Source organism: Salvia hispanica, chromosome 1, assembly GCF_023119035.1.
Source record: "Salvia hispanica cultivar TCC Black 2014 chromosome 1, UniMelb_Shisp_WGS_1.0, whole genome shotgun sequence".
NCBI lineage: Eukaryota > Viridiplantae > Streptophyta > Magnoliopsida > Lamiales > Lamiaceae > Salvia > Salvia hispanica.
In genome coordinates, this window is record NC_062965.1 from 1,225,555 (window position 1) to 1,245,316 (window position 19,762).

The 19,762-nt window shown below is 37.8% G+C and overlaps 3 protein-coding genes across 3 annotated transcripts; all 3 read left to right on the top strand.

The window, feature by feature from the left end:
* Positions 1-787: 787 nt before the first annotated feature.
* LOC125221785 lies at positions 788-5,576 on the top strand. The gene is made up of 4 exons (XM_048124039.1): positions 788-1,270; positions 1,436-1,551; positions 3,829-4,072; positions 4,160-5,576. The coding sequence occupies exons 1-4, from the start codon at positions 929-931 to the stop codon at positions 5,438-5,440; spliced, it is 1,983 nt and encodes a 660-aa protein (XP_047979996.1). The 5' UTR covers positions 788-928; the 3' UTR covers positions 5,441-5,576.
* Positions 5,577-7,208: 1,632 nt separating this feature from the next.
* Positions 7,209-12,207, top strand: LOC125224273 (mitochondrial inner membrane protein OXA1-like). The gene is made up of 10 exons (XM_048081579.1): positions 7,209-7,295; positions 8,203-8,669; positions 9,165-9,260; positions 9,429-9,471; positions 9,602-9,639; positions 10,136-10,205; positions 10,700-10,828; positions 10,916-11,026; positions 11,869-11,923; positions 12,003-12,207. Exons 2-10 carry the CDS (start codon positions 8,215-8,217, stop codon positions 12,071-12,073), a joined length of 1,068 nt encoding a protein of 355 aa, XP_047937536.1. The 5' UTR covers positions 7,209-7,295; positions 8,203-8,214; the 3' UTR covers positions 12,074-12,207.
* A 4,143-nt stretch (positions 12,208-16,350) lies between these two features.
* LOC125201556 (coronatine-insensitive protein 1-like) lies at positions 16,351-19,186 on the top strand. The gene is made up of 3 exons (XM_048099721.1): positions 16,351-16,931; positions 17,324-17,834; positions 18,095-19,186. The coding sequence occupies exons 1-3, from the start codon at positions 16,450-16,452 to the stop codon at positions 18,914-18,916; spliced, it is 1,815 nt and encodes a 604-aa protein (XP_047955678.1). The 5' UTR covers positions 16,351-16,449; the 3' UTR covers positions 18,917-19,186.
* Positions 19,187-19,762: the final 576 nt, after the last annotated feature.

Genomic DNA, 19,762 nt, shown 5'->3' on the forward strand with positions numbered 1-19,762 from the left:
ATATTACTTCTCATTTACTTTACTTTCTCTTACTTTATTCTCACTTTATCTTTCAATCTTTTTCATTTTCTACTTTGGTTCATTTTGCAGCTCCGAAAATCAATTGAAAATCACAAAGTTCATACTCCGTTCATTTCTTAACAATAGAAACTTTGAAAGCGCTACGAGTTTTAATAGAAAATCAATCAAGTAAGAGAGAGAACGAGAAAAAATGTGTAAAGTAACACAGAGAAACATAAAATGTTGTGGAATTTGTGCTAGTAGATTGTAGAATATATTTCATAAAATAGAAAGTTTCTATTTTAAAAAATAATCCGAAAATGAAAGCGTTTCTATTTTTAGGAAACACATGGAGCATTTATTTCCCGTTATCTAATGATGTAAAAAATCGATCACCCACGCGTAATATATTCTTCATGTTTGAAACCAATAATTCATCTTTTTATGAACAGAGAATGTCGTTTAACTTACTTGCAGTGACATCCATATATAATTTTCAGCCGTTATATTATCCATAATTTCATAAAAAAACTTCTTTTAGATAATTGCAAAATAATCTAAAATTTATAATTTATCATAACAAATTTGAAAATTGTATAATGAAGAAGAATTTAATCAAATTTTGTGATGAACACAACTCGCTGACGTGGAGCGTTAGGAAACAGCCGTAATTGGGTAGTTTGCGGGGCCCATCTGACGTGTAATCGCGGAACCGAGCGAAGCAATTGAGCCGGATTTAAATAGATGCCTCACGTCCGCCATTTCCTACAAAGCTCTTCTTATCCCTGCATTTTGAGGTTCCGCTTCTCCCTAAAATCTTCATCTCGATTTTCACGCCACGCTTTCAATCCGATCACCTCATCGGAAATCGCGATCGCCGCAGCAGCGCCATCTCCCGACTGATCCAACAGCTTTTGCGATTCGCGAAATGTCGAATTCCGAGAAACAGCAATCGGCGGAGGAGGATCGGCGGATCGACGACGTGGATCGCGCCGATCAGGTTTTGGATGTTTCCTCCAGCTGCGAGGAGGCGTCGGTGCGATCGAATCGGTCGGTTACGCGGAGATTGACGGAGATTTTGGTGGAGGATAGGGATGCCGATCTGCTGCTGCAGAGGAGCGGGAGAGGGGAGGGGGTTATGCAGTGGCTTGGCGCATTGGATTTGCAGGTGACGGGGGCTTGCCGAGCGGATGAGAGGCTGAAGCCTTTGCTCAAGCTGAACGCCTCCGCTGCCATGGCTGAGGATGGTCTGCTTGCTCATCTTAGTCAGGTATGTATTGCAAATTGAGCTATTGAATGAATCGTGTAAATTGTAATTGACATTTTAATGTTTTAATCGGTTGCGTTTGTTTAGTTAATCTGGAATTGGATGTAATGCTGCTTGAGCTATTGATATGATCGTGTGATTGATGATTGTCCCTTTTTTTGTTCACAGCACTTTGAGCCGTCAGAGGTTGGGATATTGGCTAGGTGCTTGTGCGCTCCGCTGGTTTCTATCCGGATCGGAAAGATCAACAAGCAAGGAACGCTTCTGTCACCGACCTCTGTAAGGTAAGTCTGCAAGGTTACCTGTTCTTTTAGGGGGATTGTGGTGCGGTTTATGCAAATAATATCATTTCATTATGTATGGAAATCACTAATAAATTGGGCGAGCAAATTAAGGGTTGTCTATATCCGTAATGCCATTGTAAACCTAAGGGCTCGGTGGCTGTTTGTGTAAAGTATGTGGCAATTTGTTTATAGGTAAGCAGTCGAGTATTGGATTATTCAAAATTAGTTCCGATTTTAACGCTATCTAATTGTTGTACACGGTCACATTCAAATGCCATAGATTTGTAAGCCTAGTTGTTATTTGGCTACTAAATTGCTGAGAGGTAGTAATTCAGTAACAATTGAAAACAAGTTACTAACAAGCAATGAAGCAAAGCAATTTAACTGAACTCACTTTTCCCGTGTGACAATTTCTTCCTTTGCTATAATTTATAATGCTTCAGATGTATTAACTGTGCTTGCTTGTCTTGTATATTTCTTATGTGTTGTAGAATAAATACATATCTTGTTAACTTTACTATAAACCTAACATTCTTTCTATTCCTCTATGCCTCAGAGTACTGATTTCTACGTTATAGTGTCCATTTCTTCTCATTTCGATGAGCTAACATGGTTATTCTTATACAAACTAAGTGGCTGATAGTAATATTGTTTTTTGTCATCTTGATTCCTAACCTTATTTTGGGTTCACATTTTGAGTCTCTTTGTATTTAAAAGTTCAGAATTTTGTGTTAACCTCTTGATGAGTGGTAAATGCTGGATTCTATCGTAGATCCCTGTGTCTTGATATGACTTCTTCTTACCTAGGAGGTTCCTTTGACATGTGGAGACCCCAGGGAAGGTTTGTGTAGAAATGTGAGTCTTTGTGGTTCAGAGGAGATTTTAGCTGTAACTTTTCATGTCTGATGACCCATTGCATATATCTGAGAACTGTGAGTCTGTGATTCATGACTTGCTCCTCTACTGAACTACTATTTTAGTTTGGATCAAGCTGTTATGTCTTCTGTGTTCTTTATCCTATGCTGTCCTTATTTCATGATATTTATTATGTCTGACGCAAGTTATGTTTCTATAGCTAATGCAAATAAATGTATCTTCACCGTGTTTGCAAATTTCTTATGATTCCTGACTACCTAGGGTGCTGTATTTTAGATTGTTAATGGTAACATTGTTCATCCTTCCAAGTGAAAACATCTTCTTACTTGTAGGTAAAGTGGCGTAGACTATTATGATCTCTGATTAAGAAGAAGTAAAGGTAGCGTCATGCTTCTACATTATATCATGCTCTACAAGAGTTCGTTGACTTACTGTATATTATCAGTATCCTTCTGCTTTGATGTCTGTTACTGCTAATGGTATTTAATTGTGATTCAGCTATATATAATGTTTGTGCTTATGTATATATGTATCTGCTTTGTTATTTTTCCCTATCTTGCATGCAAGTTGCTTGGAATCAATGTTCCGTTTTGTAATTAATTGGTTAGAGAAATTATTATTATGTGATGAAATTGTGTAGCTAATGCATTTTGAGATTTCAACCTGTTGTTTAGTTCTTTAAGTTGGTCTATTCAAGATTTTGTTGCATTTAGCACCCTCGAGATTGCAATAATGTTGCGTTACTTAGAAATTTAGGCAGTGGTAAAACTTTACCTTATTCCGGCTATCTAAACTATTGTTTATTAACCAGTATACTTTTTTCAAGATCAAGCGCACCAATAATTTTTTTCTTATGCTACATATATCATACTTAATTGTAGCAAAAAAAAGTAAGATCAGTCATGTGAGATATATAGCCAATTTTATGTGGTTTAAGATGTAACTTGCCATGTTTGGATTTGATCTTCTCCATGAAAAAACTCAGGTTATGATCTTATAGTTTAAGTGTGTTCAAACTCTACTGCACAGTAATCAGGACATAGATGTACTGCAAGTGTTCAAAATTAGAGGGTATGGTGATTTTTGTTATAGATGGGGAATGAAAATGAGGGAAAAATAAAACGCATGAACTTAAAGTTCGGTTTCCACAAAAATCAGACCAACTTAAACTGGGTCACCTGAATCTTGCATTACTTTACAACATGCTTCTCGTTACCATAGATGGTATATTTGACTACTCTGACTTGGAAATGTGGATTGCTGCCTGTAGTTTCGTATTACTAGTGGGTATTAGGGGAGATGTAGGCAGTCATTGACCTTTTCTATTAGTTTGGAATCTACTTCCTTTATACTTGTGCTGATTCTTGTTTATGAACTTTAATTTGTTTGTTGTTTGAACAGGGGGAATTTATGTCTCACCCTTCTGCCAACATCCGATTTGCGATTATCATTTAATGGAGATGATGGTTCAGAGGAGAGGCTGGCAACATTAAGCACTGAGGCTCAATGTACCGATGTAGAAATTGAGAAGATCCCTGCTGATAAGTCTGGAAGGTCCTTCTTTGTGAAGAACTCAGATGGCGTGGTTTCTTATTTTTGGTGCTCTGAAAAATCTACGCTTTTGGGATATGAATTGCTCAGAAAGGTAAGGATTAAAACATTGCAAGCCTTGTTTCACGTTGATCTATGTATCCGGAGACATTTCTCAATTTTAATTTTCTTGTCGGAACAGTTGAAGGATTTGCTAGCTCAGAAACCGTCACTCGCTGAACTAACTGGAATTAGCGAGTCGCGGCTCAACTCTTTTGTGAGTCATCTTCGAGCGTACCTTGCGGGATCAGTGGCACATAATGGTCAAGTAAGTGGCGTGCTATCGGCTAGCCCTTCAGATGGCTCTGCTGATTCATCTGAACATCATAATCCTCATTCTTTGGCCAATTGTTCGAAGAGTTCACGCATCAGGCAATATGGCAGTCAAGGATCAAAGACAAACCTCATCTACCAGGGCTGTTTAAGTCCCAGGTCGAGTTCCTTCAAAGAAGGCCTGCAAAAAAGTTTGTCTGACGTAAGGAGTGCCGCCAGAGAAAAATTGAGGCGTCGTGCTGAGAATAATGTTCCATTCATCGACAGCTTACTCGAGGCTTCAACCAAAAGTGGTGATTGCTCTCAGAAAGGAAAACTTGCTGAGGTGAATGGGAAAGGACCTTTGTTAAGTTTAAACTTCTTGGAAGTATTTGGTTCTTCGGGGGAGCTCCCGCTTTCAGGACCCGAAACACAGGTTCCTTCGTCGAGTCCATCCCCCTTTTCGCCTCACTACTGCTGGTGTCCTCCCATTGCATCAACACTGCAATTCACTAAAGTTCCCATTTCATCCACAGAGTCCTCCCTGCCTCCACTCTCGTCTCTGCTATCATCGTCAGCTCTCGTGACCTCAAAACCATTGCTAGATCTAGCTGAGCTTCCACCTTTCGATTTCCCTAGCTTCCTCCCAGAGCCTTTGGTTAGATTACCATCTTCCCAGCAAATCCCGACGTTCACGCCTTTGATCTGCGACCCTATCGTTCACATCCCAGTCATCGACATCTGCTCGTCTGGCCAAGGGTATCTAGTCAGTGCCGGTCCCGCCATGTCCACCTCGATTCCACCCTTGAACCCGAACCTCGTCGACCCCCTCCTTCCAAATGGCGAATCCATGGTGGAGAAAAGCGCAAGGGAGACGCTCCGGATGCTCATCAACAGCTCCAACCAACCCAACCCTCGCCTGCTCGAGGTATGGCCTTCTGTCCTGAGCAGCAGCATCGACAGCCATAACATACTTGCAGCAGCAGGAAGCAGGGGTCTTTACATCGGAACCAAGGATGTCGAAGCTAGTCGGATGTCTTCTTTCGAGCTCGTTTTGTTATCCGATAATTCGGGGGCCGGGGGCGGCATTGTCAAAAGAGTTGCTAGCAATGATCATAAGGAGAAGGCATCTACCTCAGATCCGTCTAGTTTCGAAGAAACAATAGAATGATAAATGTCTCTTTTGAGTTTTAATTCAGTGAAAATGTATAGAACTCTTATCTATCAGCTTGTGGCTTAATGTTGTAATTATCAATTTTTTTTGGAGAAAATGAAAAGAAAGAGAAAAAAATGCAGTCTTTCTATGATTTTTATGAAGCAATGTTGTTTAGTTTGATTAATCAACCAAAGCCACTACATAAAGAGTTGTGTAAAATTGTGCACCACAAGTAGACAAAAAATGTACTCCATTAAAATGAACACAATAAAACTTTTATATCATTTCCGCAAATTCAAACTTTCATTACCAATATGAAATAATGATGAAATATCTTATATACTACAAATTTACCATGTAATTGAGAATAAATCCAAGCTTGATGATTTTTATGTCTGATCAACAACTAACAATCAACAACTATCAATATCTACGTTTTACATAGATCATTCGTGAAATTTTTACCAGAAACCGTACGCATTATCCAAAATCAGTCATTCAGAGTAACACATCAAATATCCCAAATGTACATTTGCGCTTCGTCGTCTTGCAAATGTATTAGCGGGAACATATGTGATTCGTGATGTGGTGTTGAGGGGGCTTGAGCCCCCACTAAACGAATATATATATATATATATAGGGATGTGATCAAGTGAAAACTCTAAATATTGTATAAACTCAAAACTATGATCTGGACCATTGAAAAATGTCAACAAATAAAAAAAAACGTCAACAGGAAAATATCAACAGAATTTCAACAGAATTTCAACGGTAGTCAATAATTGATGCTGTGTTGATATTGTGTTGATACTGTGTTGACATTAAAATCTTGAAATTTTACACTGTACTGATATTGTAATGAAACTGTGTTGAAGCTGTGTTGAGGAGTTTTGAGTTTGTATAATATATAAGTTTGCATTTTATCACCACCCTATATATATTGTCACGTGATTTTTGAAATAGTTAGAATATTTTTTTTATCAAATAGTTAAGAAAAAGCCTCATCAATAATGGATAAATCTAGAGCATACAAGATGTTGAGAGAGCATTTCGATGTGTTGCAATTCAGTTGGGTGATTGGTGTTAATCGTGTGTCGTCGATGTGATGCACGGATAACACATGTATAAATACTGCATGATATGATAATAAAGGATGAATGGGTAATAAAGGGTGAATGGGCTATGGCAGCTAAGAAGACGTTGGACCTAGTTCGTGAGTAGCCCTGACTCAAGGTGCACGAGTATCTGTCACGAAAAGCTTCCATGCGCGAACGACGGGCTCACGGCCAACTCCAACACAATCTGGTCGAAGAAATTTGGGTGTTGGCACGTCACACTTGAGGTTTTAATTTAGGAGTTTAATCTAACGTAATTTTTTATATTTAATTTTCACTTTCAATTAATGTACTAGTTCTTTTTAATATTCATTAGCTTTGTTGGCAATTGAAATTAAACTAAAAAATTAGAACTGTCACACATCGATGTACAAAGAGAACTGAAATCAGTATATAAGTGTCATGGACTTCCTCCTGTCATCAATTGGTTTTAGGATGGAACCCATGAATTTTTATCGAGCTTTATCATTTATTTTAGACTTGATTGATCGTGGTATTTCCTACTAAAGTTAAAATTAGTTTGAAATCATATAACAAAATTAAATCAAATATTGCATATCACAAGTGCCAGCTGTAATTCCTGAAAAGGAAATCAAATAGAAAAAATTTAATAGTACTAAAAGTAACTAAGTCAATTACTGAAGTTCGATGCTAACAACATTTGCATTTTTTACGCAACAACTCGAAGCTATTTCATCCACCACCAAAACTTGCTTCACTTCTCCAGATTTTCTCTCTTCCGTTGCCAAAACCTAGTAAGATTTTTAATTTGAGTTTATGTAAAATGCATAATGATATGCTTATTTGCGTTCATTTCCTCGTTTAGTTTTTTATTTTGCTCATTCTAAGGATAATTTTTATGGCGAAACTTCGAAATGTGTGAAAAAAAACAAAATGTCTGCGTGTTTTGTTTGTGAAAATTGTTAGTATGCCTTGAATCCGTTATAGTTTGCCGCTAGCCGAACGGGGGGCCTAGCCCGCCATCTGTGTGCCTATTTATATAGAAGTAGGGCGTGGAACTCTGTAATCTGAAAACACTCTGAATAATATCTATTCTCCGTTTCCGCCCGTGGACGTAACCAAGTAAATCTGTGTTTCTTTACGTTTCTGTTTATCTCGATTACACAATTGCTCTATTCTGTCACAACAAAAATTGATCTGGTACACATTTGGGGATATTTTGAAGTGTTACTGTGAATGACTGATTTTGGATAATATTCGTGAGTAATCTATCTAAAACGTAGATAAATTGTTAGCTGCTACTCTTAATTTTTTGTTAGGCTCAGCAGAAATTGCTACTCCCTCCGTCCCATAGAAATTGGCCCTTTAGGGTTGGCACGGGTTTTAATGCATAATTTGATAAAGCAAGAGAGAAGAAGAAAAAGTAGTTGATATTGTGTAGGGGATGGTGGGCCCATAAATGAAAGAGTAAAAAGGAGAAAAAGGTTACTATAAATGGATATGTGACTATTTCTATGGGACAGACGAAAAAGGAAATATGGCCAATTTCTATGGGACGGAGGGAGTATTTAACTGTGAGCATAAAAACTTTGCCAGTTTTCTCTGTTTTCTCTGTTTGCTGTTAGTGAAGCAGAAATACTGTCTCGTTGTGGCTAACTGAATCTATGATCAACTGTTTTCATCCGTTCCTTTTTGTTGTAGGACGCGGAAGCAATGGCCTACAGGCGTAGCATCATGGCTAGATCGAAGCTGTTCTACCAACAGCACCAGCGATTTTCGCCTTCACTGTCACACATTAGTGGCAGCGACCGTGAGCAGTTGCCTGCGAAAACGAATCCTGAGATGCTCAGCAATTTTCACAATGCTGGCAATCTTCGACTCATGTGTTTTGAGGTTCCTACGGGCTATGGGCTGCTATCAGGAAATGTATCTCGAGTTATGCATTCTGAGGTTCCCACAGGCTATGGGCTGATTTTCCGTAGAAATATGTCAAAGGCTCCTCTGGACGTTGAGGTTCCTGCTGGAAATTTGAATGGAGCGATCGGTGCGGTGGCTGATAAGGCTGTTGAGGCAGCTCCGGTGATGAATGAACTGGCCAGTGCAGCAGCAGATTCAGTCAGTAACATGAACATAATTGGATACTTGCACTCATTCACTGGTTTAGAATGGTGAGGATGTTTCTCTCAAGACAAAATCATCTGCTTTACATGAACCTAACTGTTAGTATGCCTTGAATCTGTTATAGTTTGCCGCTAGCCAAACGGGGGGTCAAGGGGGCGATGCCCCCTTGCCATGGGGTTCCGGGGGCGCGGAGAGGCCCCCGGCCCGACGCTATGACATGTTTATGTTTTAGGTCCTAATTTTGTATTGGGCCTAGCCCGTCGTCTGTGTGCCTATTTATATAGAAGTAGAGCGCATAACTCTGTAATTTGAAAACACTCTGAATAATATCTGTTCTCCGTTTCCGTCCGTGGACGTAGCCAACGCAACGTTGGTGAACCACGTAAATTTGTGTCTTCTTTACGTTTCTGTTTATCTCGACTACACAATTTCTCTATTCTGTCACAACACTAACTTCTTATTTTAAGCTCAATGTTATACTAGTAAATTGTTGATTGGATTGAGTGTGATTGGTAAAGTCATCTCATTGGGATTTTTGTTAGGTGGGCATCAATTGCAGCTGTGACTCTTCTGCTGCGTATTTTGTTTGTTCCTTTTCGAGTATATGATCTTCAATATTATTCCCACGATGGCAAACGGTAAGTTCTCTACCCGATTTCTATGTTGTGAATATGAATATCCTCGACATATGTATTTTACTATAGTATACTTTGTTGATTATTATACCAATAAATTGATGTTTTGGATATAGTATCTTGATGCAACTCCTTGTCTCGTGACCACAATTGTTTCGTACCGTTTTGCAGTCGATACAACGAGTTACAGTCATTTCAGAAATCCTTCCTTAAGGTATGAGCTTTAGGCGTTTGTTCTGTATTTTACTGTTGCTATCGCAATTTGTTCATCCATCCTTCTACCATTGCCTTGAGGCGTTGATCTTGTACCTAGCAACTCATAACCAGTTATTGTTTTTTGACAGGGTGACAAAAAAGCAGAGATATCTAAATGGCTGGATAAGTATTGTCTTTTCTTTCTTACAAACTATCTGCTATTCTGTTCTTCTTGAGTTAATACATCAAAATGCCTACTGCAAAACAAACAGCAAAGAGAAAGAACAGAAAAGTGAACATAGGAAACAATATTCCTTTCATATCAATGGATTCTGAGGCTAATAGTAATGGAGGCAAAACTTTTCGGCACGGAGATTAAGAAAAATTGTGTTAACTGTTAAGTGAGTTAAGTAAAGAGAGAATAAAGTGGAAAATGAAAAAGGTAGAGAGATGAAGAGAGAAAAAAGTAAGAGAGAGTAAAGTAGGTGTGGAAAATGTGTTGACTTTTACTAAAAAGGGAAATGACTCTATTACTATGGAACGGACGGAAATGGAAAAACGCCTCTATTACTATGGAACGGAGGGAGTAGTACTTTATTCCACTTGAAGTCCTGTGGCCTTACTGCCTTAGCTTCGATTGTTTGACGTGCATTAACTGATGTAACTAAATATCGGTCTTGCAGTTATGGTCGGTTTCAGCTTTATGGATTTATATGCTCATCATTTATACCTGCCTTTTGTATTTTCTTTTGCGTAAGATCACATTCCCTTTATTTCTACGTACTCCATGCTCCCTCTGTTTCCGATGGTTTTGCATACATCTTTCTAAACCTTTTGACACTTTAGATGCATGTCAAAACGTTGAAAATAGACTGACTCGATAATGCATAACAAAAGAAAATCATAATTCTTAAAGATGGTAATCGAGAGAGATATAGGTAGATTGGTAAGATATATTGGAAGTAAAAGAAGATAGGGAACTCTTTGATGTGTATTTTTCTTGTGTGTTTTGATGAGCAAATCACCGTAGTATTTATAGGGTAATTTGAAGCTCTTTAGTACACCATTAAATATAATTGGATCTGTACACTACATAGGAACCATACAGAAATGAATGTGATCTAGGAACTGTCTCACAATAAATATGCAACGGCTAGTTATGGTTTCTTTTGACAATAACATCTCTATCTCATCTCGCTCCATGTATCTTCTACTGCGTAAATGACTATCATTCTCTTTCCGTACAGGTTTTAGGCATGGTGAAGAACGTACCCGCGTTTACAACAGGTGGAGCATTATGGTTTACAGACTTAACAACTCCCAATCGCTTGGAATTTCCAATCCTTACGGCGTTGACATATTGGATTAGGACGGAAGTAAGCTAACGTCTCGCATCATATCCTTCGTCTTGAAACATCTACCCTTGAACTCACTTTTAAGATTTATCACTGATTCTTCTTCAGTTGAGTCCAACACGATATGTGCAAATCGGAAAACCGTATGTGAAGTCTCGTAAACTTGCAGTTAATGCTGCGGTACTATGCCTTGTCGCTGTTGCTGCAGGATTCCCCACGGTTTGTTGTGCATCACCCTCCTAAAAATTGTCCCCATGCATCCAAATATATTCCCATATCTCCTTTGTTTGCACAGCCCTTATCAAGTACTATCTCTTACTGATTTTTTCAATTTTGCTGATTTCATGCTTTTATTTAGGCCTGGGGAAACGGTTCTCGGTTCTCGGTTGTTCTTGGTTAACCGAGAACCAAACCTTATTTTTTTGGTTCTTGGTTAACCGAGAACCGAAAGAATAAGGTTAAGGTTCGGTTCCGGTTATTAAGTATAAGCTAATCTCAGTTCCGGTTCTAACCAAGAACCGAATAATCGTTATTTTCTAAATATTTAATTTTTATATATTTATTTTAGTTTTATTATTATCGTTTTAGAAAAGTAAAAATTATTTTGATAAATGATGTTGGTTTATATTGGTTTTAAACTTAGTTTTGTAAACTTTGTTGGAAATTTGGTTGTTGATGATGGAATGGAATCATGGTTTTTGCCCTTTTAATTTCACAACTTATTACTTAATGTATTATATTGCACTAGAGTTCGGTTCCTTCGTTGGAACCGAAGACCGAACCGACAAAAGGGTTCGGTTTCAGTTCTGGATTTCGAAAAAAATGGGAGTCGGTTAACTGACTAATCGGTTCGGTTGGAACCGAAGTGAATTTTTTCCATAATCTGCTGGACACTGTATGGATTTCCATTTTGACTACATAACACACATAGCATTGAACAACATTATATTCATTACTTAGCTATTTTGTGCTTGCTTTTAATCGTCTTATTATCATAATCTATGTAATGATGGTTTAATTCTTTGGTATTTTAAAACAATCTCCATGATATATTTGTGCAGGCTGTACACATTTCTTGGATCACCTCTAACCTCTTTTCAATAGCATACGGGGCTGGTGAGTTCTCCTTTTCTTCTTCTTTTTCATTTGAAAATATTGTACATGAATTCTGATCTATTTATAACGCTGCTTTCAGTTATGATTCATCCTCGAGTTCAGAAATTGTTCGGGATATCATTGGAGATACCACATTCCGCTCGAAAATAGACATCATGAAGTTAGAGTGGCCAAAAATTGCAGTATTTTGAGGTCGTTATTTTGTGTCTTCAATCAATATGGCCAAGTAGTTTAAACAAACACATAATTAACAAAACGTCGATTTTGTGTTTCATCGATTTTGTCTAAATCGTCGGTGTTTAATTCATCTCTCACACTAATTAACAAACACATATACGATAGCAGTAGTAACGAATGACATTTGGGTAGCATGTTATCGGCGTATGTTAATCTATTACTACCTCCGTCCCCCAAATTTTGACACAGTTTACTATTTCTGTTCGTTCCTGAAAATTTGACACACTTCACTTTTTACCATTTTTGGCAGTGGACCACATATTCCACTAACTCATTACACTTCACTTTTTAACATTTTTTTATTATAAAACTAATACTTTAATAGTAGGACCCACATCCCACCAACCTTTTTAACTCACTTTCCATTATATTTCTTAAAACTCGTGCCGAGTCAAAGTGTGTCAAAATTTGGGGGACGGAGGTAGTAAAAAATATATGCACATTTAGTCACAAGTCGAGAACACATCAAAGTTGGTATGCGAAAATCAGGAAAAAGCTTTGGAGTTGGTATGCGAAATGTAATAACTGACTTAGATTTTTTACTAAGGTGGTGTTTGGTTTCTTAGATAAAATAATTTCAAGATACAGTCTTGAATTGAATTGAGTTGTGAGATTTTTTTAGTCATAGTGAGTTAGCTATTATTAATTATCACATGATTGAATTATGGGACTGAATTTCATGAAACAAACATACTAGTATATATTTAATCCATAATACAATCTTGATAACCGAACACTCCTACCGCTAGTAGTATTAATTTTTTCATTTCCTTAGGAATTAAAGCTGGCACTCACAGTAGCGGTACATATATATGTGATATGCGGTGTAATACTTTGAACAAATATTTGATTTACTATTTTGGTTGAGTCCTCTTGTTTTGAAACTTTCACAAAAATTAGTCTTTTTTGATGAAATGAATTTTATTTTGTCCTAATAATATTTCAATTATATTTTATTTTAAGGACGAGGCAGTATAAAATTTAGTTTTTGTAAATAGTTATGAAAAGCTTAATCAATAATGAATCAAGATTGCTAAAAGAATAATACTTTTAAAGTAAATCTAGAATATATAGGATGTTGAGAGGGCATTCGATGTGTTGCAACCCCGCCAGACAATTGTGAAATGTTGGGTGCAAGGGTGGTATCAATCGTGCATCGAAATGTGATGCACATCAGCACATGTAACACATTTATAATACTGCATAACATGATAATCGGGGATGAATAAGCTATGACACCTGTTTGGGGAGAAGAATACGGTGGACCTAGCTTGGGAGTAGCCCACGATAGCCCGACTCAAGATGCACCTCTTTTCCGAGGGTATCTGTCAAGATAAGCTTCCATCCACGATGACGATGGGCGGGCTCACGACCAACTCCAACATGCCCTAGTCGAAGGACTGTGGGAGTGGGCACGTAATACTTGAGGTTTTAATTTATGAGTTCAAATTAACATAATTTTTGGTATTTAATTTTTTATTTTCACTTTACACTTGCGAATTTTTTATGATTGCCACATGGCAGCTGATTATTGGTCCACATGTACAAATGATTGGCTATGAATGATGGTATGGTGTTATTTTAAGATGGATGGTCAATTGTCATTTTATCACATCCACGTGGGAATATCCTTATTTCCTAAATAATGAGGTTGGTTTACAAAGTGAAAAAGGACCAGACAAAACAGAATGCACCAATAAACAAATTATTGTTTTCAGTTGCATCAATGTTGAGCATAATTAAAGTTAGGTTACATCTTGCAATTGACTAAAACTCATGCATCATTTTTTACCCGAATAGACAAATTAGTTACCTTTATTTCTTCAAATTTCAAAAAGACAAATAGTGTTAACAGCAATAATGTTGTCTTTTTCACTTGTTACACAAACTTGTCTCCCCTCACCTTTTCTTCTAATTCTATTTCTCAAATCATTATATAAAAATAAGTAGTATTTTTTTTTGATAAATTACCAAATATATAATGGTAGACGCTCAAATTCTGAATTTCCCAACACTTTTCATAAAACCGAATATAAATAATGAAGTTTGCAATTTTCTCAACCATCCCATTCGAACGCCTCATTTCTAGCATAATAGGTGATGATTTGACAGCTAATTTAAAACGTGTGTCACCCACCAAATATATATGTACTGTATGGTCATATGGAAGGGAATTAACATTCCTAACATGGGCATAACATTTACTAGTTTTTCAATTAGTTGTCACATCATTGCGTATTTCACTAACATTACGAAAATTGCAAACTTGATAACTCATAATTCAATTTTTTAAAAAATGTGAATGCGACTATTTTTCATAATATATTTGACAATTTCCCTTTATTTTTTATAAATGCCTTTTATTTTCTCCTTTATCCTCACTTCAACAAGCCTCCACCTCCCTATTAAACTATGAAATAGATAAATCGAAACAAATAAAGAGGGTGAAGGAAATAGATTTAAGTGAGGAAACAATTATTTCTCATAGCTGATAATACATGTGTATATAGATTTGTGTTAAAACGACAACTCCTCTTAAAATGAGACTGTGACACCACTTATACAGCAATATTATAAACGCTACACAACAATATTACAAACACTACACAACAATCTATATCTATAGATTGTTGTATAGTGTGTCGGATAATGCTGGACAAGCAATATTGCTGGATAAAGACCAGCAAATTGCAGACCGTCTTTTTCAATTATTTTTTTTGCTATGTGGCAGCTTATTATTTGTCCATGTGTACAAATGATTGGCTAGAAATAGTGATATGGTGTTATTTTAAGGGGGCGGTGGCACCCTAGCATGCCCCTGTGTATATATATACAACCAAAAGCTGCAATTTGAGATCAACTAACTAACTAACTAACTAATCCAACAGTAATCTCAACTGACCAAATTATAAAGAAGCACAAATCAGCACCCAAAATTGGTAGCCCAATAGCAATGTATTTACTCATCTAAATCCAAAATAAATAGCCCAGAAACAAAAAACTTTGGCCCACTGTTAAAACAAACACTTCAGCCTTTCGTTCAATATTTTGTGCACTGATACCATCTCTAATGGTACTCTAATACAAAAAATGAAGTAGAAATTTAGCTCTAATGTTACTCCAAAACTAATTTTATTTTTAGTACTGAATTTTTAGGTAAAAGAATAATAAACCTAAATTATTATTTTAAATTTGGTAAGGAGAATATTTTTTAAATATTGAATTTAATATAAATAATTGACATCATTGTTTGATACAGTACTACATAATTTAAATTTAATATAAATGGTAGATGCCTAAAAAAAAAGAAGAAATAAAAGTTGATTTCATTCCCCAAAAAACTGCTCAAGCTTCGTCGAAACGGATTAACAAATACTCTCTCCATACGCAAATAGGAATCTCGTTTTTCTATTTTTAGTAGTCTCTCCATACGCAAATAGGAGTGTCAGTAAATGGTAAAGAGACAACTCATTTCAATCAAATACTCCCTCCGTCCCTGAAAATTTGTCACCTATTTCCTTTTTCGTCAGTCCCTCAAAATTTGTCACCTTTCACTTTTACTATTTTTAATAGTGGACCCTACATTTCACTAACTTATCCACACTCACATTTTATTATATAACTAATATATAAAAATAGGACCCACATACCACCAACTTTTTCAACTCACTTTCTATTACTACCTTCGTCCCTGAAAATTTGATACAGTTTACTATTTTGGTCCGTCCCTGAAAATTTGATACACTTCACTTTTACCATTTTTGGTAGTGGACCTCATATTCCACTAACTCATTCCTACTCACATTTTATTATAAAACTAATACTTTAAAAGTATGACTCACATCCCACCAACTTTTTCAACTCACTTTCCATTACATTTCTTAAAACCCGTGTCGGGTCAAAGTGTAGCAAATTTTAGGGGACGGAGGGAGTATAATTTTAAAACTAATTTATACAAGTGGACCATATAAATTCACTAACTTTCTTTCACCTATTTTTTTTTAATATTTCTTAAAATTCGTGTCGAACTGGAACGAGACTCCTATTCGAGGACCGAGCAAGTAACTAACTTTTGAAAGATGGAATATCATGAAGTGCGGCAAGCACATCTTCAATCTATTTATCCAAAACAACAGAATTCGGCTCTGGCATTTCTTCGAGCACACTGTGTGGAATGTGAAATCGATAGTGCTCTATTAACACTCCAGTAAAAAAGCCAATATATTAGCTGTTTGGTACATTTTCTCTCTCCCAAACCCCCAACCAACCATTTCCCCAATCCTCTCAAAATGACCACCCAGCCAAGAATCCCTAGCTTCGGCGACGGCGACGGCGACGGCACCGTCTGGGAGTGCGTCCTCCCCTACGCGCGCGACCGCGGCGCCGTCTCGCTCGTCTGCAAGCGCTGGTACGAGATCGACGCCATCACCCGCAAGCACGTCACCATCGCCCTCTGCTACACCGCCACTCCCCAGCAGCTCTCGCGCCGCTTCCCGCAGCTCGAGTCGCTCAAGATCAAGGGCAAGCCGCGCGCCGCCATGTTCAACCTCATCGGCGAGGACTGGGGCGGCTACGCGGCCCCCTGGGTGCAGGAGGTCGCCGGATCCTTCACCAGGATGAAGGCGCTCCACTTCCGCCGCATGATTGTCTCCGATTCCGACCTCAAGCTGCTCGCCACGTCCGCCGCCGGCGTCGCGCTCGAGGTTTTGAAGCTCGATCGCTGCTCCGGCTTCAGCACCGACGGCCTCTTGCATATAGGGCGCAATTGCAGGTACAATTTACCGATTCGTCAATTTTTTTAATTCGATTTCATAAATTTGAATGATTTCATCTCATCGGCGTGTTCGAATCCGGAATTTGGATTTTCTTATGATTTTGGTATTGTTATCTTATCTAGGGCGCAATTGCAGGTACAAATTACCAATTCGTCAAATTTTTGAATGAATTCGATTTCCTTCAACCGATTTGTTTATCAATTTGAATGATTTCATCTCATCTCTGTGTTTGAATCCGGAATTTGGATTTTCTTATGGTTTTGGTACTGTTATCTAGGGTTAATTGAGCTTAATTGAATTTGCGATACTTATAATAGTCATTTAAATCACGAAATTTGATCGAATTCTAGTTTGAAATGCTCAAATTTAACGGTGTGCTTTTTAATAGGAATCTGAGAACTTTATACATAGAAGAGAGCATGATAACCGAGCTAGACGGGGAGTGGCTGCATCACCTTGCTTCGAACAATACCGTTCTCGAACACCTAAACTTCTTCATGACTGATCTCAAGAGAGTTAGATCCGAAGACATTGACTTGCTAGCGAGGAGATGCCCGTCTCTGACCTCTGTGAAAATTAGCGACTGTGATATTTCGAAACTAGTTGAGTTTTTCAGAAACGCTGCTTCATTGGAAGAGTTTGCTGGCGGCTCGGTAACTGAGCCTCCGGCTCAGAATGGCGAAGAAGTTGCTCCTTCTGAGCAGTTGGAAAGGTATGGTTCGATTTCGTTCCCCCCAAAATTGTGCCGTTTGGGGCTTACCTATTTGGGTAGAGCAGAGCTGCCGATTTTGTATCCTATTGCTGCAAAGCTTAAAAAGTTGGATCTTCTTTATGCCATGCTCGACACCGAAGGCCACTGTCAGATACTACAAACATGTCCTAATTTGGAAGTTCTCGAGGTAAAAATTTGAGCTTTTTATTTAACATGGAATTGAATAGATTTTATTTGGTTGAAGTCCTTTACAACTCGGTTCCGTTTGTTAAACGTGATGCTGACCGCTTATATTTACAGTCCTCAAAAAGTTTTTCGGAGGATTGTCTTCGGCCACTTAATAGGATTGGAAATTGTTGATGATTCAAGTGTTCCTAACCAGTTTTATTAATTTTTGGATTTTTTGTCATATTATAATTTCAATTTTGCTCAATTTATTTGCAATAGGCAAGAAATGTTCTTGGAGATAGGGGTTTGGAGGTTCTTTCTCGATGCTGTAAAAGCATGAAAAGGCTTAGGATCGAGCGGGGAGCTGACGAGCAAGATATGGAAGATGTCGAAGGCGTGGTCTCACAGAGAGGGCTAATCGCTTTGGCTCAAGGATGCCTTGAACTGGAATACATAGCCGTATACGTCTCGGATATTACAAACGCAGCGTTGGAATGCATGGCTACTCACTCAAAAAATCTATGCGACTTCCGGCTGGTCTTACTCGACAGAGAGGAGAACATAACTGATTTGCCTCTCGACAATGGAGTTCGAGCTCTATTAACAGGTTGCGATAAACTCATTAGGTTTGCTCTGTATCTCCGCAAAGGGGGGTTGACAGACGTAGGCCTCGGTTACATCGGGCAGTACAGTCCTAAAGTGACATGGATGCTTCTCGGTTACGTTGGGGAGTCCGATGCAGGCCTTCTGGAATTCTCCAAGGGCTGCCCGAGCCTCCAAAAGCTCGAAATGAGAGGCTGTTGTTTCAGCGAACGAGCACTAGCTACAGCTGCTCTCCGGTTGACTGCTCTCAGATACCTGTGGGTGCAAGGGTACAGTGCTTCTAGCGATGGCCGGGATCTCTTAGCTATGGTGAGGCCGAACTGGAACATCGAGCTGATACCAGCTACGCGGCACATTGTTCACGATGCAGAGAGACAGCGTCTAGTGATCGTCGAGGACCCTGCTCACATTCTCGCATACTACTCCCTTGCGGGGCAAAGAACCGATTTCCCGAGCACCGTCCGCCCTCTGGAAGCTAGCGCCTCCCGTGACCCGTAGAACTGTCGCACGACATCGCAATCGGGCTCGCCTTTGCGCTAGCTCTGTTGTTGTATCTTTCTAATAAAATCTCTGTAAAATTTTGAATCTCATGGATGTTGATATCCATTATTGTAAGTGTAGATAGTTAGGTTTTTTTATGATCTTTCCATGTCTGATTGTGTGTGTGAAATCTTATGTTTGTTGAGTGTAAATGTCACTTTTTATTTGCTTTCATCATGTTAGGTAAATGTCGCTTTTAGTAAATATAGAACTTTAAATTTTTTGGAAGTTTTTTCATTAATGTCTCCTACTTGTTGAATTGATTGGCAAAATCCACTGTCTAGTAAAGTAAAATTATTTTTTTTATTTAACATGGAGCCGTAGTCACTTTTATGATGTTAATTTATATATTGAAATTTGGTGTAATCCACATCACTCAAAACAAACTTGTCTTGTTGAGAATTAAAAGGGTGAATAATTGACATTCACCAATAAATTATTCGTGAAGACGTTGATCAAACCGTCTTGATTGAGAATTGAGAGGGAAAATAATTGTCATTCACTAATAATTATTAGTAAAGACTTTGATCAAAGAGTTGGACTGTATTATCTTTTGCTTGTGGAATATATTGCGAGCTCCATTGTATTTCTACACTCATATTATTATGATGGAACATTTAAAAGACTTTCGTATTTATCTAACACAAAGTTTTGATTTTGTAGTGATAAAATGCAAATTCATATATTGTTATATTCTAAATTATGATTTGGACCGTTAAAAAATATTAACATATGATAAAATAGTAGCAATAGAAAATGTCAATACAGTTGTCAATACAGTATCCGTTGATACTGTATTGACAT

Bases quoted from the DNA above. Each gene is read 5' to 3' on its own strand.
- LOC125201556 (XM_048099721.1), top strand. From the start codon at position 16,450: ATGACCACCCAGCCAAGAATCCCTAGCTTCGGCGACGGCGACGGCGAC. The intron at 16,932-17,323 runs GTACAATTTACC...GCTTTTTAATAG, and splicing joins CATATAGGGCGCAATTGCAG to GAATCTGAGAACTTTATACA. The intron at 17,835-18,094 runs GTAAAAATTTGA...TATTTGCAATAG, and splicing joins CTAATTTGGAAGTTCTCGAG to GCAAGAAATGTTCTTGGAGA.
- LOC125224273 (XM_048081579.1), top strand. From the start codon at position 8,215: ATGGCCTACAGGCGTAGCATCATGGCTAGATCGAAGCTGTTCTACCAA. The intron at 9,261-9,428 runs GTAAGTTCTCTA...ACCGTTTTGCAG, and splicing joins TATTCCCACGATGGCAAACG to TCGATACAACGAGTTACAGT. The intron at 10,206-10,699 runs GTAAGATCACAT...CTTTCCGTACAG, and splicing joins CCTTTTGTATTTTCTTTTGC to GTTTTAGGCATGGTGAAGAA.
- LOC125221785 (XM_048124039.1), top strand. From the start codon at position 929: ATGTCGAATTCCGAGAAACAGCAATCGGCGGAGGAGGATCGGCGGATC. The intron at 1,271-1,435 runs GTATGTATTGCA...TTTTGTTCACAG, and splicing joins TGCTTGCTCATCTTAGTCAG to CACTTTGAGCCGTCAGAGGT. The intron at 1,552-3,828 runs GTAAGTCTGCAA...TTGTTTGAACAG, and splicing joins CTGTCACCGACCTCTGTAAG to GGGGAATTTATGTCTCACCC.